Genomic DNA, 16,787 nt, shown 5'->3' on the forward strand with positions numbered 1-16,787 from the left:
GAGCAACCACGTGCAGCTGGACCAGCTCTTACATCCCTTCAACTTCCCAGCTCCAAGAAGCAATCCATGGATCAGCAAGGGTCACAACAAATAAATGAGTGAAGGATATTTGCCCTTGTGTTTATTAAGGTGCCACCAGAAGCAGATGCCACTATCACATGTAGGTCACTGCAAAACAAAGGTGTGCCAGAGCCTGCCACCTCTGCAGCTCCTGCTGTGGCAGTAGCAGAACTTATGGGAATAAATACCAGTGTGATGGGTAAGGGTCTTGGGACTTAGCTTTTGTAGTTATTCATTTATTCATCTCAGTCTTTGCTTTGCTTGACTTGCTCCAAACCCCATCCTCACTTTTCTATCTGCAGAGTTTTCAACAGGTTTTATATCAAAGTCAGAAGTTCTGATAGAGTTCTTTCAGTGCAGAGCAGAGACATATCTGGAGCCACAACAGGACATCAGCTCTACCAGACACATAATTACACCCCCACTGTTCTTCTTGCTCTCTCAGAACAAGCTTATTCCCCTCTGATCCTGAAGCAAATACTAGTTTTGCAGCTGCCCAGGCCAAAGTCATGTCATTCCTGATCTGTCCCTGCTCTTCTCAGGGCAGCCTTGCCATGGTCCTGCCCCACTGGACAACATGCTTCCCTGCCCTGGAGGCCCCCACAGCAGCACTGAACATTAACTGAGGCTCAGGTCAGTTGAAAGAGGTGCAAGGTCACTGGGATGCAATCCTGGGGGAATTTCACCCTGCCTGCTAGAGTCCAGCAGTGCCTTGCTCAACTGGGAGTTCTCTCCCTGCAGCTGATAATCAATAGGCAGAAGTATTTTGCAGCCTGCTCACAGTATCCTTATGGAAAACTAGTGCTTTCCAGCAGATAGGACCAGCAACACAAAGAGGGAAGGGGAGCCACAGAACCACAGTCCCTGTTTTGCCATGCAGCCACAGGTCTGCCACAGTCACTCAGCAGGATGGACTAGGGAATTTCTGAAGGTGCTGGATATTTCCTGGAAGACCCAGTGCTGTTCCTGATTTTCCTTGATGCACAGGACCCTTTGCCAGGGTCCTGCAAGTCCCCAGGCCTGATCCCAGCTCCTCCAAAGGAATGCCCCTGCAGGGCACATGTATAATGCTGTTACCTAATGAAGGACGATGAGTGTTTCTCCTATGCACTGTTTTTCATGCTCTGGAGTTGCCACATGCCCATCCTTGTGAGTAGCTATCCTTGTGAGTAGCCAAGAAAGTAGGACAAAAAGAAAATATTTTTTTAAAAACTCTGTGCAAGTTGTCACACAATTGAACCAGGTTTGTAGTTACCTTGATTCTACAGTGGAGATAAATCTATTATGTTATGCTGCCTCCTCTTAAGAAAAAACAACAAAGTCAGGCTTTATAGAGACCTATAAAGTTTTACTGGTATGGATCTCACCATGCTCAAGTTAAGATCTCTTGAAGTCCACACAGCTGATACAAAACTTTCCCAGCCCTAAAATATGTTTCTCTCAGTGTACCCTGGGGAAAGCAGCTAGGCAGCAATAGAGACAATCCCATCAGAAAACCCTAAATGCTGTAAATAAAGGATATGCATAGAAATTGAAATAAGAAAGGCAGGACTTTTGAGAGGGTATTTATTCTGACTGGTTTTTCCATGCTGCTGCCCTAAAGCAGACTGCCCAGCAAGAGTTATGCCTTCTTCAGCCACGTGCTACTTCTGATCCTTGGACCTGGAGATAGATTTTGTTGGCCTTTGGAGCACTTTGCCTGCAAGAGTAATAACATGAACATAACCAGGAATGAAGCTGTTCAGCTGTTCAAGTTCTTCACCTGCTCAGCCTTGGCCTCCAAAAATGATCATATGTATTCCCCTAGGTTTGCTCTGGATTCTCAGCAGATACTGGCCCTTCCCACTCCACATGTGAAGCTGCTATCAAGACTTCCTTTTTTCTGTTCAATTGTTAAGGGTTTTTCTTGATACAAATATCATTTCTAATGGTGTTGCAGCATATTTGAGAGACTAGTGCAGCTATTCACAGGCCAGTAAAGGCCTAGGTTACTTGTTTTCAAGATGCCTAGATAGACATGGGGTAAAAGGAGTCCAGAATTTGTCCAGTGAGAGTCTGGAAATAACTCAGCAACTTCTTGGAAAAAAACAAGGCAGCCAAGTAACCCCTGGGATTCCCTCTGGACAGGGATTTTGCTGAATTTCAAGTGAAAACTGCTACAAATTCATCATCATGACTCACCTGTGAAAGTTTTCAACATCCTCCACAGTCTCAGGCAAAACTCTTCCTTTAGTTTCAGGCAGAAGCAGCACCAATCCACCCGCAATTACACCAAGCACAGCTTCAAAACAGAGGCACAAGGAGCTTGTAAGCATTTATCAACCACTTGCTGCTTCCAGACAGAATGGCCTTGTCAAAGGCACTTTATTTTGTTCTTCACCGAAGATGTGCACCTCAAGTTTCTATATGCAAAATTGTCATGCTGTTGCAAAAATGGAGAATGTAGCTGCCCTGTGGAGACAGCACCAAGCCAACTCCTCTTGTGAGTTATGCATGAGCTAGGACACCTCAAACTGGACAGATCCTTCCTTCATAGAGGAAAGAACCCTTTTTAGTGCTAGAGCATGTCAGGAAAGCAATTCCATCTCTATTCTATTCACATAAGATTAGAAAATGTTTACACAATGTATTATCTTCTAAGCAATATGATCAAATTCTCACTGATAATTTCTTTTATCCAGTTTGCACATGTTTGGCATGTATTTTAAATCTACTAAGCATCCTTCTAGATATCCTGTCTGTTAAAATCTTCATATTGCCATTCAAGGTATTTTTCTGTAAATAATGTGCTTACCTGAAGATTCATAAAAGTGCTGCAGGCCCTGACCTGAGAGCTCAAGTCACTAGTCTGCAAAACTTATCTTGCATTTATTTACTAGCCACTTTCCAAGCAGCTGGAGAAGAGCCAGTAAACAAAGTGTCAGAAAAGCTGAAGCCATACTTGTACTCCATTAAATAGGCAACTACATGAAATTCTAGGGTTTGACTGCTGGACAGAGACAATATAACTCACAGAAGAGCAGTAAATCCATCAAATATTAAGCTCATCAAAATTTTTTTGAGCTCTTTACCATCTGTCAAATGTGTATTCCATTCTAACTTCCTTTAAAATGCAAGGAGAAATCATGGGGCGAGGGAGACATGAGTGCATAAACAAGTTCCAGTTCATCACAAACAGAAGGCTAAGGCCCTGTAGAGAGCAAGGGGCTTCTGCTGAACTTAAAGAAGTTATGTTGGTGGCTTTTCCCTCCTTTGGAACTTGTTTACCCCCCTGCACCCTGGAAGGGGCCGGCAAGGAGGGAAGGTGGAACTTACTGAAGACAATCAGTGGCAGATCGTGCCAGATCTCCACCAGTCTGTAGACAATGAATGGCACGATGACTCCACCAATATCACACAAAGAGGAGCAGACCATCACCCCGAGATTCCTAGTTTGGCAGCAAAGGCATGATGTTAGTGTCAGAGTACTGCAGCTGGAAAGGGATGGAACACAGCTCAAACCCTCCCACAGGACAGATCCAGGCACTGTGAAGAACTTCAGATCCCTCATCCACCCTTTTTCTCCCAAATTTGCCCTTTAATTCAGTCGTGTGAGTTTCCCCTCATCTAAAAGTACATTTCTTTTCTTTATTAAGCTACCTTTTTAAAGCATTTTAATTGTGCTTCACCTACTTCATATTCAACAGTACCTGTGTATTTCTGACACATTTGAGGATAACTTAATTTAGCATAACATAACATACACATCAGCCTCAACTATTTGTTTCCAGGCCAAATGCCACCTGGGGAGAGGATGCACCCACCTGATATAAGTTGGATACAGTTCTGTGTTCACAAAGCAAACCATTTCAAAAGCCATTGTAATTCCCATTCTCCCAATGCAACCAGTAATCACTTTTAACCAATGTAGATCTGTAGAGAAAATACATTCAACGCATTTAAAAGCATCCCAGTGACTTAACAGGTGTCAATTACTACAACAGTGTTAATTTGTGGGGGCCTCTGACCCCATGGCAGTTGGTGTTTTTAAGGGATGTTGGATTTATTTCTGTTTCACCCATGTGAGTGAGGGAACGGGAACAGTGAGGCCGCATGAGCAGTGGCAAAGGGACCCTCACAAAGCAGCATGGAGGCTCCAGAGGACAGGGTGGGAAGCCCCCACAGGGCTTCTTTCAGGTGACTCACCCTCTGGGATGAGGGCTGTGGCCAGGCAGGCAGCCCCAGCCACCAGGTTTGACAGGGCCCAGGGGTAGCGCCTCCCCACGCGGTCAATAGTGAGGATGATGATGAAGGCAGCTGGGAACTCAACAAGTGCAGAGTAGAGGAAATCCAGGTACATGTTCTCAGCAGCCATTCCCATGTGCATGATGAGCCCCTGGTAGAGGATGGAGCTCGTGAACCTGGGCAGAGAAGAGCATCCTGGATTTGTTAGATAGTAAGGGAACAGATATCCGTGCCCTGATGGAGATTTCAAATCCAGAGCTCCAAAACCAGCTCTCTAGCGTTGTACTCTTACCAGTTGTACATCAAAATGAGCGTGTTTTTTCTTATCTGGGGTGTCCTGAAAAGGTCAATGAGTGAGGGATTCTGCTTTCCACAATCTTCCTCTTCAAATTTAATATCCTATGGAAGAGCCAGTACATAGTACATTAAATTTCTCTGGGAGGAACTGATGCAAGTGATGCTTACAAGCACAAGCAAACCCTGAGCTCACCTTAAAATGGGAAGGCATCTTTTTCTGATTTTTTTTAGCGATATCGCTGACAATTTTCATAGCTTTGTCATTTTTTCCTTGAGATATCAGCCACCTGGGAGACTCTGGGAGGCACCTACAATGCAGGTGGATGCCATTATACAACAAAACATAAAGCCTACCTGTTCTCCTGTGGGTGGAGACTCTGGAGGGATTAAATAGAGGTAGACGGATTTTTTTGTTTGTTTATTTTGGGTTTTTGTTTCGGGGTTTTTTTTGTTTGTTTGTTCTTGTTTTTGTTTGGTTTGGTTTTTTGTTTCATGTGCTAATTTCCACTCCCCCAGTCAGGAAAAGTAATATATCTCATGGCTGAGATTGGAAGAGGAACAGTTGAGGTAGTGGCTTTAGCCAAAGAGGAGTTTACTAAAGATAAATCAGAGTGAAGCTTTGAGGGAGAATAGTGCTCTCCCCTTATCCAGCCTGTTCACCACAAACCAGCTCTTTTTAGGGAGCCATTTTTCACTTCTACCAATATAGGTTAAGAAGTACTAATTAAGTTAGAACTGGCACACCAATTAAAAAATATGGAAGAAGGAAAGTAACAAATTTCTTTCTACTATTCCTAACCTCTTGACCCATCCAGACAATTTCTCAAATCCAGAGCACTCAAACTAAAAAAATATTGATTAAAAAGAGAGAAGAGACACTAAAATGAAGCAGCACCCACATGCTTTTTTTTTCAGTTGGACCACAAAAACCTGCAACTTTTCTGCCTTAAAGGAACATGCTAACAACCTGTTACAGTTCTGTCAGCATTAGACAATCTGTCAATAACCATATTTTCAGTGTAAGACTAACCAAGTTATGCCAATGCTCCTATTTTCAACTGTGTATTGCGCAAAGAAAATAATAACTTATACTAATACAATTTTCCCAGGGGTCTGTTTTTCAAATACGAGGTCAGGCGAGGCGCACAGGTTAGGATTCCACAAGATCTCAGGTGCTGAGGGGTGCTATTTCCCTCTCCTTTTTGCTGGGAGCCTCCTCCTTGTGCCAGGGAGGAGTGCCTGGTCTCCGTGAGTGCCGAGCCCCGGCAAGCAGAGGCAGCCGGGCGCTTTGGGCCAGAGGAGCAAGAAAAGGGCATTACCAGTAGTAGAGCAGGAGGAAGCAGGTGGGCAGGGTGACAGTGAGCTGCAGCCAGCGCCAGTGAGGGATGGCGTAGGCGATGGCGTCGAAGGCCAGGAGCCCGACGGAGAACGCGGCCTGGTAGAGGATCCCCACCGTCCGCCGGTACTGCGGGCCGACCACTTCTGTCACTGCAATGGGCAGGGGACAGTGAGAGCTGCTGCCCCACGCTGCACGGCCAGCTCGGGGTCATCTGGAGCACCAGTGCTGTGCAAATGCCTCGGAAAAACCTTGGCGACCGCGAGATTCCAGGCATAATGGCTGCAGACAGAGCCCCTGGTGCGCTCCCCTGGCTCCGGGGCTCCAGCAGGAGGAGAGCAGCGCTGCTGGCCGTGCACTGAGGCACACAGGGACAGCCTCTGCTCCAGACATCCCACTAAATCAGCCATTCCTCAAAGCACACAGACAGATTGTCTTGTGAAATGTAACACCAACCCGCCTGATGTCTCCAACCCAACAACAAAGCTGAATATTTTGTTTCCAAAGCACAGCCTGCATCTCTCTCCAAGACATAAGGAAAGCCTGTATCAGGGGATGACACAGAGCTCCCAGGCCAGGCTGGGGCCACCATTCCTCTGCACTCTGCATCTCCGCCCCACAGCACAGACCTACACGCTCAGTCTTGCTGATACTGAATTAAAAGGAGCTATTCCAGCAGGCAGGCACAAGCACACATTTTGCATCCAGTTGTGCGACTTCAAGAAAGCAAACTCATTAGAAAAAGAACAGTAAGGAACTAATTAGCAGCCAAATGAATTTCTGAGTTATGAAACCACAGATTAGCTAATTCTGCTCAGCTGAATGATGCACAAAGACACCTCCTCAGGCTCAGCAGGACTGAGCCAGAACCAGCAGAAGAGCAGACAAATGCCCCAGAGGAGCAAGATAACAAGGTTGTTCTGTCCTTCTATCCTTGCCTGGATATTCAGTACTGGCCACCCTTAAGGGGAAGATACTAATTTAAGGGAGCTTTGAGGCTGGTTCAGGATCTTTTTCATACAAGAATCCAGGAGTAACAGGATGTAACAGAGAGAAAATATCAGGATAGGGTTAGTCATTGTCCTGGAAGGGACTTTGTGCTCTAAAGTGGCCTAAAGTTCCCCAGAAGATGGGATGGAGATTTCATGTGTGCCAGGAAAATATTTAAGAGGCCAAGCAAGCATCCAGAAATCCACAGGGAGGAATAATTCATGTCTTAGCAGAAGACAGTCTGGACTGTAGGATAGGTGATTTTATTTTATTTATATCAGACATCTGAATAACTGAATTAACAAGATGTCCACTCTGAAAGACTTAATGGAAGTTTAGGGCACTGACTTTTACATTTTAACAGCTCTCACAATGAACTGCATCTCTCAGAGACGTTTGATAGAGCCACCTAACCCAGTTCTATTAAAACAGTTAATCTGCTGCTTCACTGATTGTCTGCCATTGGGATTTATGACAAGGGACTGAACTTCACTCTAAAAAAAATCAGAGAAGTCCCAGGCAGCTCTGCTCTGAACCAGAAATTGTTCCTGACTGGGCCCAGACCCAGCCTGGCTGCACAGCTGTGCCTCAGCAGCAGCACAGCTGGTGCAGGGCACTGGGAGAGGCACCCACACAGGCTGGCTCCTCCGTGGCTTGGCCAGGTATCCCAGTGGATACACACAGGTACACTAACACCTTGTCTTTTTATCAGCAGGTACGTGTTGTTCTTCAGTTATTTTTAGGTTCCAAAACCTCTGTTTGCCCTTTACTGATCTTTGTGTCATAAAAAGTGTCTCAAGTTTTCCCCACCCTCTGCCTGCTTCTTTAATGGCCTCCTCTGTCACCATTCTGTCTGTGCCTGGGCCGGAGGGGCTGTGTTTGCCTGCTCACCTTCCCCAGCCAGAGCCTGATGGAAGAGGAGCCATGGAGCCCACACAGATCTGCAAAGGTGAGCTCTACAACAGGAGAAAGCCCATCTTGAGGTAAGAGCCCTAATGTATCACCACTCACTCAAGCTTTGGAGGCTGCTGCTGTTTCTCCCTAATGACAGTGCTTGTAAATATCCTGAGAAGTCAAAGAAGGAGAAAACTCCTTAATAAAACACCATGGGAGGTATTTTTAAAATGGCTTTTTTTTTTTTTTTAAGTTTTTTGGAGTTGAGTTTTGTTCCTTCACCTTCTGTAGCTGGGAAAAGGTGCTGCACTCACCCAGGATGTAGCCTGCAGTCCAGCAGCCCTTGCTGACCAGCCCTTGCAAGAACCGGATGATGACTATCCACAGGTAGGTGGGCACGAAGACCAGGAGGATTCCACACAAAATATTTGCAGCAATTGTTGTTAAAAGGCAAAATTTACGGCCAAACCTGGATTGGGAAATGATAGGCATAAAGCAAACCACTAGTCATGGAAGCATTTTAAGCTTTGTGTATCTTCAGGGGGAAAAACCCATAATTTTGCTATGCAAAACAGAGATGTACTTTTTTTTCTTTGCCCATTACTCACTTGTCTGCTTTTCTGTGCCATGAAAGGTTACTGTGCTTGTTGCTCAGCAATTTCACAAAAACTTTAAAGAAAAAAATTATAGTCCCATATTTACATATATTACATTGGGAGTGAAAAATAAGTATGGGTTAATATTATGACTCTGATATTTCCACACACACCAGATTTATAAGGGATTTTTTACCACAACTTTAGCCTTTAAAACACTAGAAATGTATGGATCTACTTGTGGGTGGGCTGCATTTCACAGCTGGAGAGTCAGAGCCTGCTTTTACTAACAGTCCTAGGCAGAATGGGAGCAAGGTGAAAATGGACCCAAGAGTACTGGCATTTGTTTATTTTTAACTCCAGGCTCTGAACACAGAGCTAGAGTGATTATCTGCTTTTTCCACAGTGGCTGCTGCTATACACATCTGGCAATCTGGGCCAATTATCTCTAAGCTACTCCAAAATAAGCAAAATATTTCCAAGCTGCAGCCACACAGAGTGTGACAGATGTGGGAGATCCAAACCAGCATTTCCTGGCTTTGGTTAACACCCGAGGGCTCTGATGTGGCACAGGAGGAAGTTTGGGGTGCACAGTTTTAAATAGCCCTCGTGGGCTCTGCTGGGCTCACTGAGCAGATCTGTGCTAACCACCAGCTCAACCTAGAAGGCAGGATACTGGCTCATGCTGCACATGAACATCCAGGGGGATGACCTGGTGCTCAGAAGAGCAGAGATCAGTTGCACAACCCCTCGTCTAAGTTTGGCTGCTGAACACGGATAAGGCAGGTCAGAGGGATTTGCTGTCAGGCCACACCTACCTGTCTGCAATGTAGCCAATGTTGATGGAGCCAATAAAGAACCCAGCGTTCACAGCAGACTGAAAGAGATCCAGCTTCCAGGAGTCCTCACACACCAGGTCAAACTAAAGGAGCAACCACAGCCAGAGACAAAAGAGTGAAATGAGGAGCTGGCTTGTGTCCACAACTCTTCAGTTAAAGATTTAAACTTGTTTCTGGGTCAATGCCTGTTTTGTCAGCACACGGAAATCCTACTAACTTAACTGATTGCCCAACGTTAAAAACTGGAACAAACCCTTGAGCAGTTTACTGGCATTTCCCATTCATGTCCCATCTCTCTGTTCTGGAAAGAGCATGAGTTATTATCTGTCAAAACTGGCACCAGGTTTGCCCTCATTGACCAAATCAGCATGGATCTGATGATAACCCTGAGTTCTTCAAATTGCTCTTTTTTTGTGGCTGATGGTGAACATTTCTAAGTAATTCTTGTTGCCTCATAGAGGCACTCAGGACTAAGAGTGATGCCTTCACCAAAAGCATCTTTGATGCCTTCAAGAGCCTGCCTTGTCCCATGACCCATGGAGCACTGGTCTCCTGGAGGAGGGTGGAAGTATCTGCATCTGCCCTGAGGCCACAGCATTTTCTCTCTGCTCTGGTTTTAGCTCAGCTACATTGTTGTATATGTCTGGAGAGCAGATATTTTTATCCAGGCCAAGCTTTATGGGTACCTACATATATTTGCCATCTAGTCTTGTCCAGTCTTACTTGTTGAAATACATAAAAGCTACTGCAGAAAAAGTTATTGCAAAAATCTCTCCAAATATGACTAAGAATCCCTTCCCTTCCTCCTGGCAGCTGGGTTTAGCTGAATCTATGCATCCATAGTTAACACAAAACCAAATATTTTTTCTGATGCTCTGTGGAGCTTCCCATGAGGATGTTCTTCCATATGCAAACTTTTCCTTTGAAATAACACAGTTTACACTGCACTGTCATTTCCTTAGCGCTCAGAGCAAAGGACAAAATAACAGAGCTGAGGAGTTTCAGAGAAACAGTCACAAATGGGAACTCATTAACAAAATGCAGAGTTATGTGACATCTCTGGTTATCCCACACAGGAAGCGCCCCATGGGCCTGGCTTTGCACCCCCTTCAGCAGGAGAGGGGAGACAACTGATGTGAGAACATGACTGCATGAGCCCCTACAGACTGCAAGTGCCCAGCTTCCCACAGCCTCAGGAGATGATGGTCCACAGGATCTGCTGGAGCCTTTTCCAGTGAGGTGTGCCTGCCGAGCTGCTGTGCAGGCAGCCTGGGTCACCCTGCATTTGAGGTGCCTCACTTCCATAGCTCACAGCCTGTAACTCACTGAAAGAGGCACGCTTAGAGTGCACTGCCTTATATCTAGGGCCAATCTCTTACAAACTCAATGAATGCTGAAGGTGCTAGAGCACAGATTTTAACTGCTCCTGTTAAGTGGGAAAGAATCCTGACCACCTCTAAACATTTGGTGAAACTTTCTATGATGAGATCAAGCTTGTTATCCCAGTTACTGGTTTATTCTTAAATCACCCAAACTGCTAAAGTACTGCAAGTAGCTTAAATACCACTTTCAGTTTATTCACATTCCTTCTGAGAACACGAAAGTCATTGGCTTTTCTACAGTTTATTCCTGAATTAGGCTGTTTAATTGTGGGAGGCAATACCTTTCCCCCACACTGATTGCCATTCATTTTTATTTAAAACTGGCTTTAAAATACTTCATTCTTAAAAAATAAAATAAAAAATTAAAGTTTTTTAAAATTATATTAAAAAATAAATTAAGAAAAATAAGGGGGTGGTGGGGAGAAATTAAGGCCTTTGCATTGGCCAGTTTTGTTTGCAGCACTGCTAGCTGCACTGTTTACACACCTTCACCAATCGGACCTCTCATGTGACAGGAATTTCATTCAGAACTGGACTTTACCTGGGGATTTATTTGCTGAAATATGCTTTGCTCCCCAGCTGGAGATATAAGCCTCCCGAGCAGCCAAGGCAACACTTCACAGCAAGGACAGAGGGAAGATGACATCTAAACCCCCAAGGGCAAGATCTCAGTAAGAGACAACCCCTTCTCCAGGTAAGCAGGGGCTGCTCGAACACAGCCAGGGCTCCACCAACCTCTCCCCCACCCCTCACCTTGCACAGAGGGACGGGGCAGGGGCTGTTTGTACCTCTGTGACGAGCGAGCTGCCGGGGGAGTCATAGACCCAGCCGTCCCGGCAGGGCCCGAGGGGCACGGCGCTCCCCAGGCTGCCCAGGGGGTCGCTGCAGCTGATGCCTGTCGCGTTCCAGTCCACCTCGTACCTTCTGCAGCGGCTGCTGAAGCTGCCCCCGTGGCCATCCCACTCGGGAACCGTCAGATTCAGCTGCTGCTCCAGGCTCCAGCCGCAGCGCTGGCTCAGCTCGGCCACCCCGGGGCTGGAGCAGCGATGCTCGGGGGTGAACCCAAAGAAAACGACCCCCACGTACACCGGGGTGAAGGAAGCGGACAACAAACACAGGACAAAAAAGGTTTGCTTCTGGAACCTGTCAAACTCTCCAACATGCTCTAAAATGTCATCCAGGGTTGGCATTTTGGCATCAAAAACCTCAACTAGGTCCTCTCTGCTGCACTGATGTATTTAGTTGGCAGCCAAGCTACTTAAGTAGCTTTAACAAAGATATTTGACCAAAAGTCAAGAGTAACTCTATAAATTATTAAACTACATGTTGCAAGCTCTATTTTTTCAGTTTCATTTGAAATTAGACCTCAATTCACCCAGAGAGAATTTGCCTTTAACCCTTAATCAGTGCACTTATTCCTGCTCTCTAGAAAAGCCCCTATGGGCCACAGCCCTTCTGTTTTTGGTCAGGGTTTTGGTTTGTTTTTTTAAATTAGGCAAGTCAGCTCCTCAAATAACAGGAATTTCTAAGGAGCGAACATCAATGGAAAATTCTACCAACATACAAGCAACATATGGGTTTAGCACAGAATGGCTGGGCAGCACATGTGAACAAAGCTTCTTAACCAGGATCTGTAAACAACAGGTGTGTACACTCTGAAAAAGAAATGTCTATCATTGAGCCACACAGGAGTAAAGGAAGAGCTTTCCTGAAAACACCTGTATCATGTGTGTCTCACCCCTCACACACTTCCATTCCTGAGGAAAACCTCTCCCCACCTGCATCAGGGAACAGAGTTTTCACCTGACCACATTTTTGCAATGATACAAATAAGAAAAAAAATTCACTACAGAACTATGCACTGGGAATAGCTGTGGAAAGCAACAACATACAGTATCTATGGCCAAAATAGCTATATTATTTTACCACAGAAGACCTATAGGACTTCAGGCAGACTTCATTGCAGGCATCTCAAATAAATGCAGTTATATTAGGCTCCAGTGGTACATTGTCCTGCCTATGGGTAGATACCAGCTACTCCCAAATCTTTTGCTGACAACAGCACCCTTACATCAGAAAGAAAAACATGAGCGAGGGTAACATTTAAAAAAACATTTTAAAAGGTGAAAAATTGTCTGGAAAGCAATTGGAATAGCTTAGGCAACAAGGAAAAAAATGTAAAACAAAACTAACCTTAGAATGGCATTCTGACCCAGGCATTGAAACAGAACTTGGTCTCACTGCTCATCAGCTACAGACCAAGAGTGGCCTGAAGAGCTATGAAGGCTGCTTTGCAGACCAGTACTTCAAGGTCATTCCCCATATCACACACATTTTCTCCTTTTTTACCAGCTGCACTGGTAACAATACAAAAGGAAGAAAACCCAAGTCTGATTAAAGAAAGAATATACCACTAGAGCCTACCTATATATTCTGATATATATGTCATTGAACATTGGTTCTCATTTTGAGTGACATGATTAAGGTATTAACCACCACAGCAGGAAAGGGTCTCACCAGACTGGTGAGCAGCATACAGAATAGTGCAAGAAAGATTTCAGACTTGAGATGTGGGATTTGGAATACCCACTTCATATCTTTTATTGAAATTGCTGAATATTTTATATTACACTATTTTGATTCAAAATGGAGTTTTTATAAAAAGAAACCATTGTTGAAACTGAATAAGCCAGCCAAAAGGAACAACAAAAAGTTTCAAAAAATTCTGACCAATGCATGTTCTTGTACAATGCTTTGAAATCCCATCATTGTCCATAATTTTATTTAGGAAACATATGTAGAGGTGCAAGGCTGCTAGAGAAAAACTGACTTGCATTTATTACCAGCAACATTTCAAATCAATGACCATGGCCAGGATTCATAGCACACAAACTAGAAATTACATTATCAGAAAATATTGGGCCAAATTTATTTTCTTGAAATCAATACCAGAGAGAGGCATGATGCAGACTAGGGCTCCTGTAGTCCTTGGGTTTTTCTTGGTGATGACAAACTTGGTAGTGCAGATTGTATTTTAGGAACTCTGCCTCTACCTCCTTGAAAACTCTGGTTCTCTGTGCAGTTGGCCTAGTCCAGCCATAATCAAGGAAAAAAAAAAAAATCTTTGGGTGCTTGTCAGCTGCTCAGGCAAATACTGATGAAGTCAGTCATATGACCAGTACCAAAAAAAGAAAAAATACCATGCGAAGAACAGCAATCATTTCAGACTAAATGTAGAATTGTACCTTTCAGTCCACATCTTTGAACCAATGATCTGTTTAAATTAGAATGGATGCTCAAATTTACAGGATAAATTAGACCAGTTCCAAAATTTACATCAAATCATCCCAACACACAAAAGTTATACTTTTCCTTGTCTCACAATGGGTGAGCCCATAGAAGAATACCCTGCCGGCAGGAAGAACATGTTACTATTAAGCAAACCTGAGTAGTGAGGATCAATAAATACAAGGAGTTAAAATGATAGTAGTCAGGTAACTTGAATCTCAGAAGCCAGGAGCTTCATTGAGCCTTAATCCTTTCCTTTCAAAGGTTTCTCTTTTTTAAGCAAGCATTTAACATCTATGCTGAGACTTTAAAAAAAAAAAAAAAAAAATCCTGGCTAGAGAGAGTCAACTAAGTCAGCCAACTGGATGTTAGAAATCCAGTCATTACTGAACAGATCATTGTAAACAACCAAGAAATCTTTCTCTTCTTCCCTTTTCAATGGTTTCTTGTTAAAGGCAAAATTCAGAAAAAATCTTTCAGACTGAAGTCCTCGTATTTGGTTGGAAATGCTGTCCCATTATATATAATCTCTCTATATATATTTGATTAGGCACAAGAGGGGCTATTAAATATTCAACAAGTCCTCATCACTATCATCATGAAACGATGCTGTATTTGTAGAGTTCTGTGCCTGCTGCTGGCCTGGCTTGGCTATTGCTTTCCTTTCCCTTCCTCCGTTCAGTAAATAAGATTTGCTATCGCTGCCGAAACTGTGTGGCTTCTTTTGTGGATGCTTGCTCTTGTCTAGTCCTCTTCCTGTTTGAATCTTTACATCTGGAATGGTTAACACTTCATCCTCACTGTCCAGGTCATCCACATGGAGAGAGGTAAGGGCTTCAGATGTAACAGACTTGGTAGCAATATGACCATTCTCCTGCCCTCCTTTTGCTGTTCTTGGATTTGATGCTGCGACTTCCTCCATAAGCCACTCTGTCTCATTCTCATTAGCCTCTTCCTCACTGCTTATCTGCAAGAAAAGAAAAGAGGAGACTGTATCTGCCACTCTAGACCAACACACACACTGATGTCCCCAGTCATCACACCCCACAGCATGCACAGCCTTGGTTTAAGGTAGCTGTGAGAGAGCTTTTCACTGTGCTGAAACAGACTTTGTTCTCTTCGTGTACATTTACATGTTATTCGGTGATTTACAGACTGCTCTGCCTTTCCTCAACTCTATCTTCCTTTCCCATTTCATAATATAAATACATACATATCTGCTATGTGATGTTCCTGATGCCACACCATACAGTATGGTTGCCATGCACTAAAAGAACTAGGAATTAAGGGGGTTATTTATTTATTAACAAAAGCTTCATATTAAGAAACAAATTTGATTTTGTCACTGTATTACCTTTGTGTATTTGTAGGAAACACCAGATGATCTTCTGCAGCAGTTTGTTATCTTGCTTATTACAATTTCCCTAAACAAAAGAAAGAATATGACATTAGGAAAACTATATCCAGTTATTAGCACTCACTTTTCTTAATTGGCTTTTTACCATCAACATGAAGTATGTCAACAAAGGAGCTGCAAACTATCACATTGATCCTGAACCACTCTATCAAAATCCAGTCTGGGATGATGTACATCTTCCCCCTTGCGACAGCTTCAGGCTGACTGCTCTGAGACCCCTCTGACCTTCATATGGAAGGGAAAAATACCACAGAAGTTGTCTGGAAGGGAGAGGAACAGCACTTTTTCCTTGACATTGTTGTATGGATCTAGCCTGACACCATGAAATACTAACAATACTGCCATACTGTTTTATGCTCCTTAATTAGCAGTTGCCTACAAGAGAGGCTAGACCAACTCAGTACACACCCCAGCCCTCTTTACAGAGGCCTTCAGACAGTAATGGAGAATTTAAAGGAACCAGCAGTTTGACAGTTGATGTTGCCAACAGAAAAACAGAACCTAAATCTCTGAAGTTCACTATTTCCCTTTCATTTCTGACAGAAAACCAGATCTCGACAAAGAAACTTCTAAAGCCTCTTAATTTCTTACCTCCTCTCTTTTTTGTAGAACAGCAAGATTATGAGACACACAGTGAGAACAACCAAGAGGACACTAAGCACAGCACCAACAGCCTGGCTTCTCCTTGACAGACCTCTATGTGTTTGGGTCTCCTCATCTGTCTGGTGCTGATTGTTTCCTGGATCACTGGTGGATCTAGCAATGTAAATTGAAAAGTTCTATTGATAAATTTTGTTAAACTGGATTAGAAACAGCAGATTAAAAGAAGACATGCCACACTATTCTGTCAGTCCAACCTAACAACTGTAGGAACTGAATTTAGAGGATTTCATCTAAGAAAAAAACAACTTGAAAAACACAAATATATGTACTCTGTCTACATCCCAGTATGCTATCAAATAGTGCATGAAGCTACAGTCAAGACTGCAGAGTACAATTAAGCATTCCAGAGCTTACACAGCAGCAGTTATCCACACAAAGCTGCTGTTTTAGAAGCAAATCTGCACTTCAGCAAGCTGCAACAGCTAGAGAAATTATCTACCTTTTATCTGACTGTGGCACTACAGACACAAAACTCCCTCAATAGGTTTGAATCAGAATCAAGAGTTTGCCTGTGCTTTCAATCCAGCCATCAGAAAGCAAACACTTGCGGAAGCAGTCACTCCACTTTTCAGTGAGCCTGCCTACCTGCCAAGAATGTTGTATAAGCATCTAGATACAGAGACTCTGCTTTTAACACTGTCCCATCACTAATCAGTAGATTAGCTGATCATATTTAACTGCAGAAATACTTAATTATTCTTTGAAGACCTGTAATGATTTTCCAATTCAGGTTAAAGAAGTGGGCAGATAAAGAGGAAGGCCAGTCTTTGTCACTGCTTCAAAGTTTCCCAGTAAGGCAAG

At 43.7% G+C, this 16,787-nt stretch overlaps 2 protein-coding genes and 1 long non-coding RNA gene across 5 annotated transcripts in view; 1 reads left to right on the forward strand and 2 right to left on the reverse strand.

The window, feature by feature from the left end:
• Nucleotides 1-1,615: 1,615 nt before the first annotated feature.
• Nucleotides 1,616-12,282, reverse strand: LOC306798898 (solute carrier family 22 member 2-like). Of its 2 annotated transcripts, none has more exons than XM_079299280.1 (11): nt 11,407-12,282; nt 9,216-9,319; nt 8,116-8,270; nt 5,901-6,069; nt 4,775-4,889; nt 4,577-4,683; nt 4,246-4,460; nt 3,864-3,972; nt 3,376-3,488; nt 2,242-2,341; nt 1,616-1,759 (listed from the first exon to the last, which is right to left on the reverse strand). In XM_079299280.1, exons 1-11 carry the CDS (start codon nt 11,806-11,808, stop codon nt 1,693-1,695), a joined length of 1,656 nt encoding a protein of 551 aa, XP_079155406.1. In that variant the 5' UTR covers nt 11,809-12,282; the 3' UTR covers nt 1,616-1,692. The 2 variants fall into 2 exon arrangements, with proteins under 2 accessions (XP_079155406.1, XP_079155407.1); XM_079299281.1 differs by lacking the exon at nt 11,407-12,282 and adding an exon at nt 11,160-11,306.
• LOC306798904 lies at nt 8,123-16,165 on the forward strand. Of its 2 annotated transcripts, XR_013773501.1 has the most exons (3): nt 8,123-8,188; nt 11,198-11,312; nt 15,933-16,165. It is a non-coding gene; the product is annotated as an uncharacterized lncRNA (long non-coding RNA). The 2 variants fall into 2 exon arrangements; XR_013773502.1 differs by lacking the exon at nt 8,123-8,188 and having other exon boundaries at nt 11,175-11,312.
• IGF2R (insulin like growth factor 2 receptor) overlaps nt 13,182-16,787 on the reverse strand; it is a 57,444-nt gene continuing 53,838 nt past the window's right edge. Inside the window, exons 46-48 of the mRNA XM_079299275.1 lie at nt 15,915-16,079; nt 15,261-15,330; nt 13,182-14,873 (exon numbers count right to left, since the gene is read on the reverse strand). Coding sequence (XP_079155401.1) covers nt 14,472-14,873; nt 15,261-15,330; nt 15,915-16,079 — 637 coding nt within the window. The 3' untranslated portion in view covers nt 13,182-14,471. The remainder of the gene's footprint in view (nt 14,874-15,260; nt 15,331-15,914; nt 16,080-16,787) is intronic.

Source organism: Erithacus rubecula, assembly GCF_903797595.1.
Source record: "Erithacus rubecula genome assembly, chromosome: 2".
NCBI classification, from domain to species: domain Eukaryota; kingdom Metazoa; phylum Chordata; class Aves; order Passeriformes; family Muscicapidae; genus Erithacus; species Erithacus rubecula.

What these genes read in the sequence shown, in the direction of transcription:
- LOC306798898 (XM_079299280.1), bottom strand. Translation starts at nt 11,808, where the DNA reads ATGCCAACCCTGGATGACATTTTAGAGCATGTTGGAGAGTTTGACAGG. An exon ending in TCTGCCACTGATTGTCTTCA is followed by an intron (nt 2,342 to 3,375) that starts GTAAGTTCCACC and finishes TCTGTTTTGAAG; the next exon opens with CTGTGCTTGGTGTAATTGCG. An exon ending in GATGTTGAAAACTTTCACAG is followed by an intron (nt 1,760 to 2,241) that starts GTGAGTCATGAT and finishes TTACTCTTGCAG; the next exon opens with GCAAAGTGCTCCAAAGGCCA.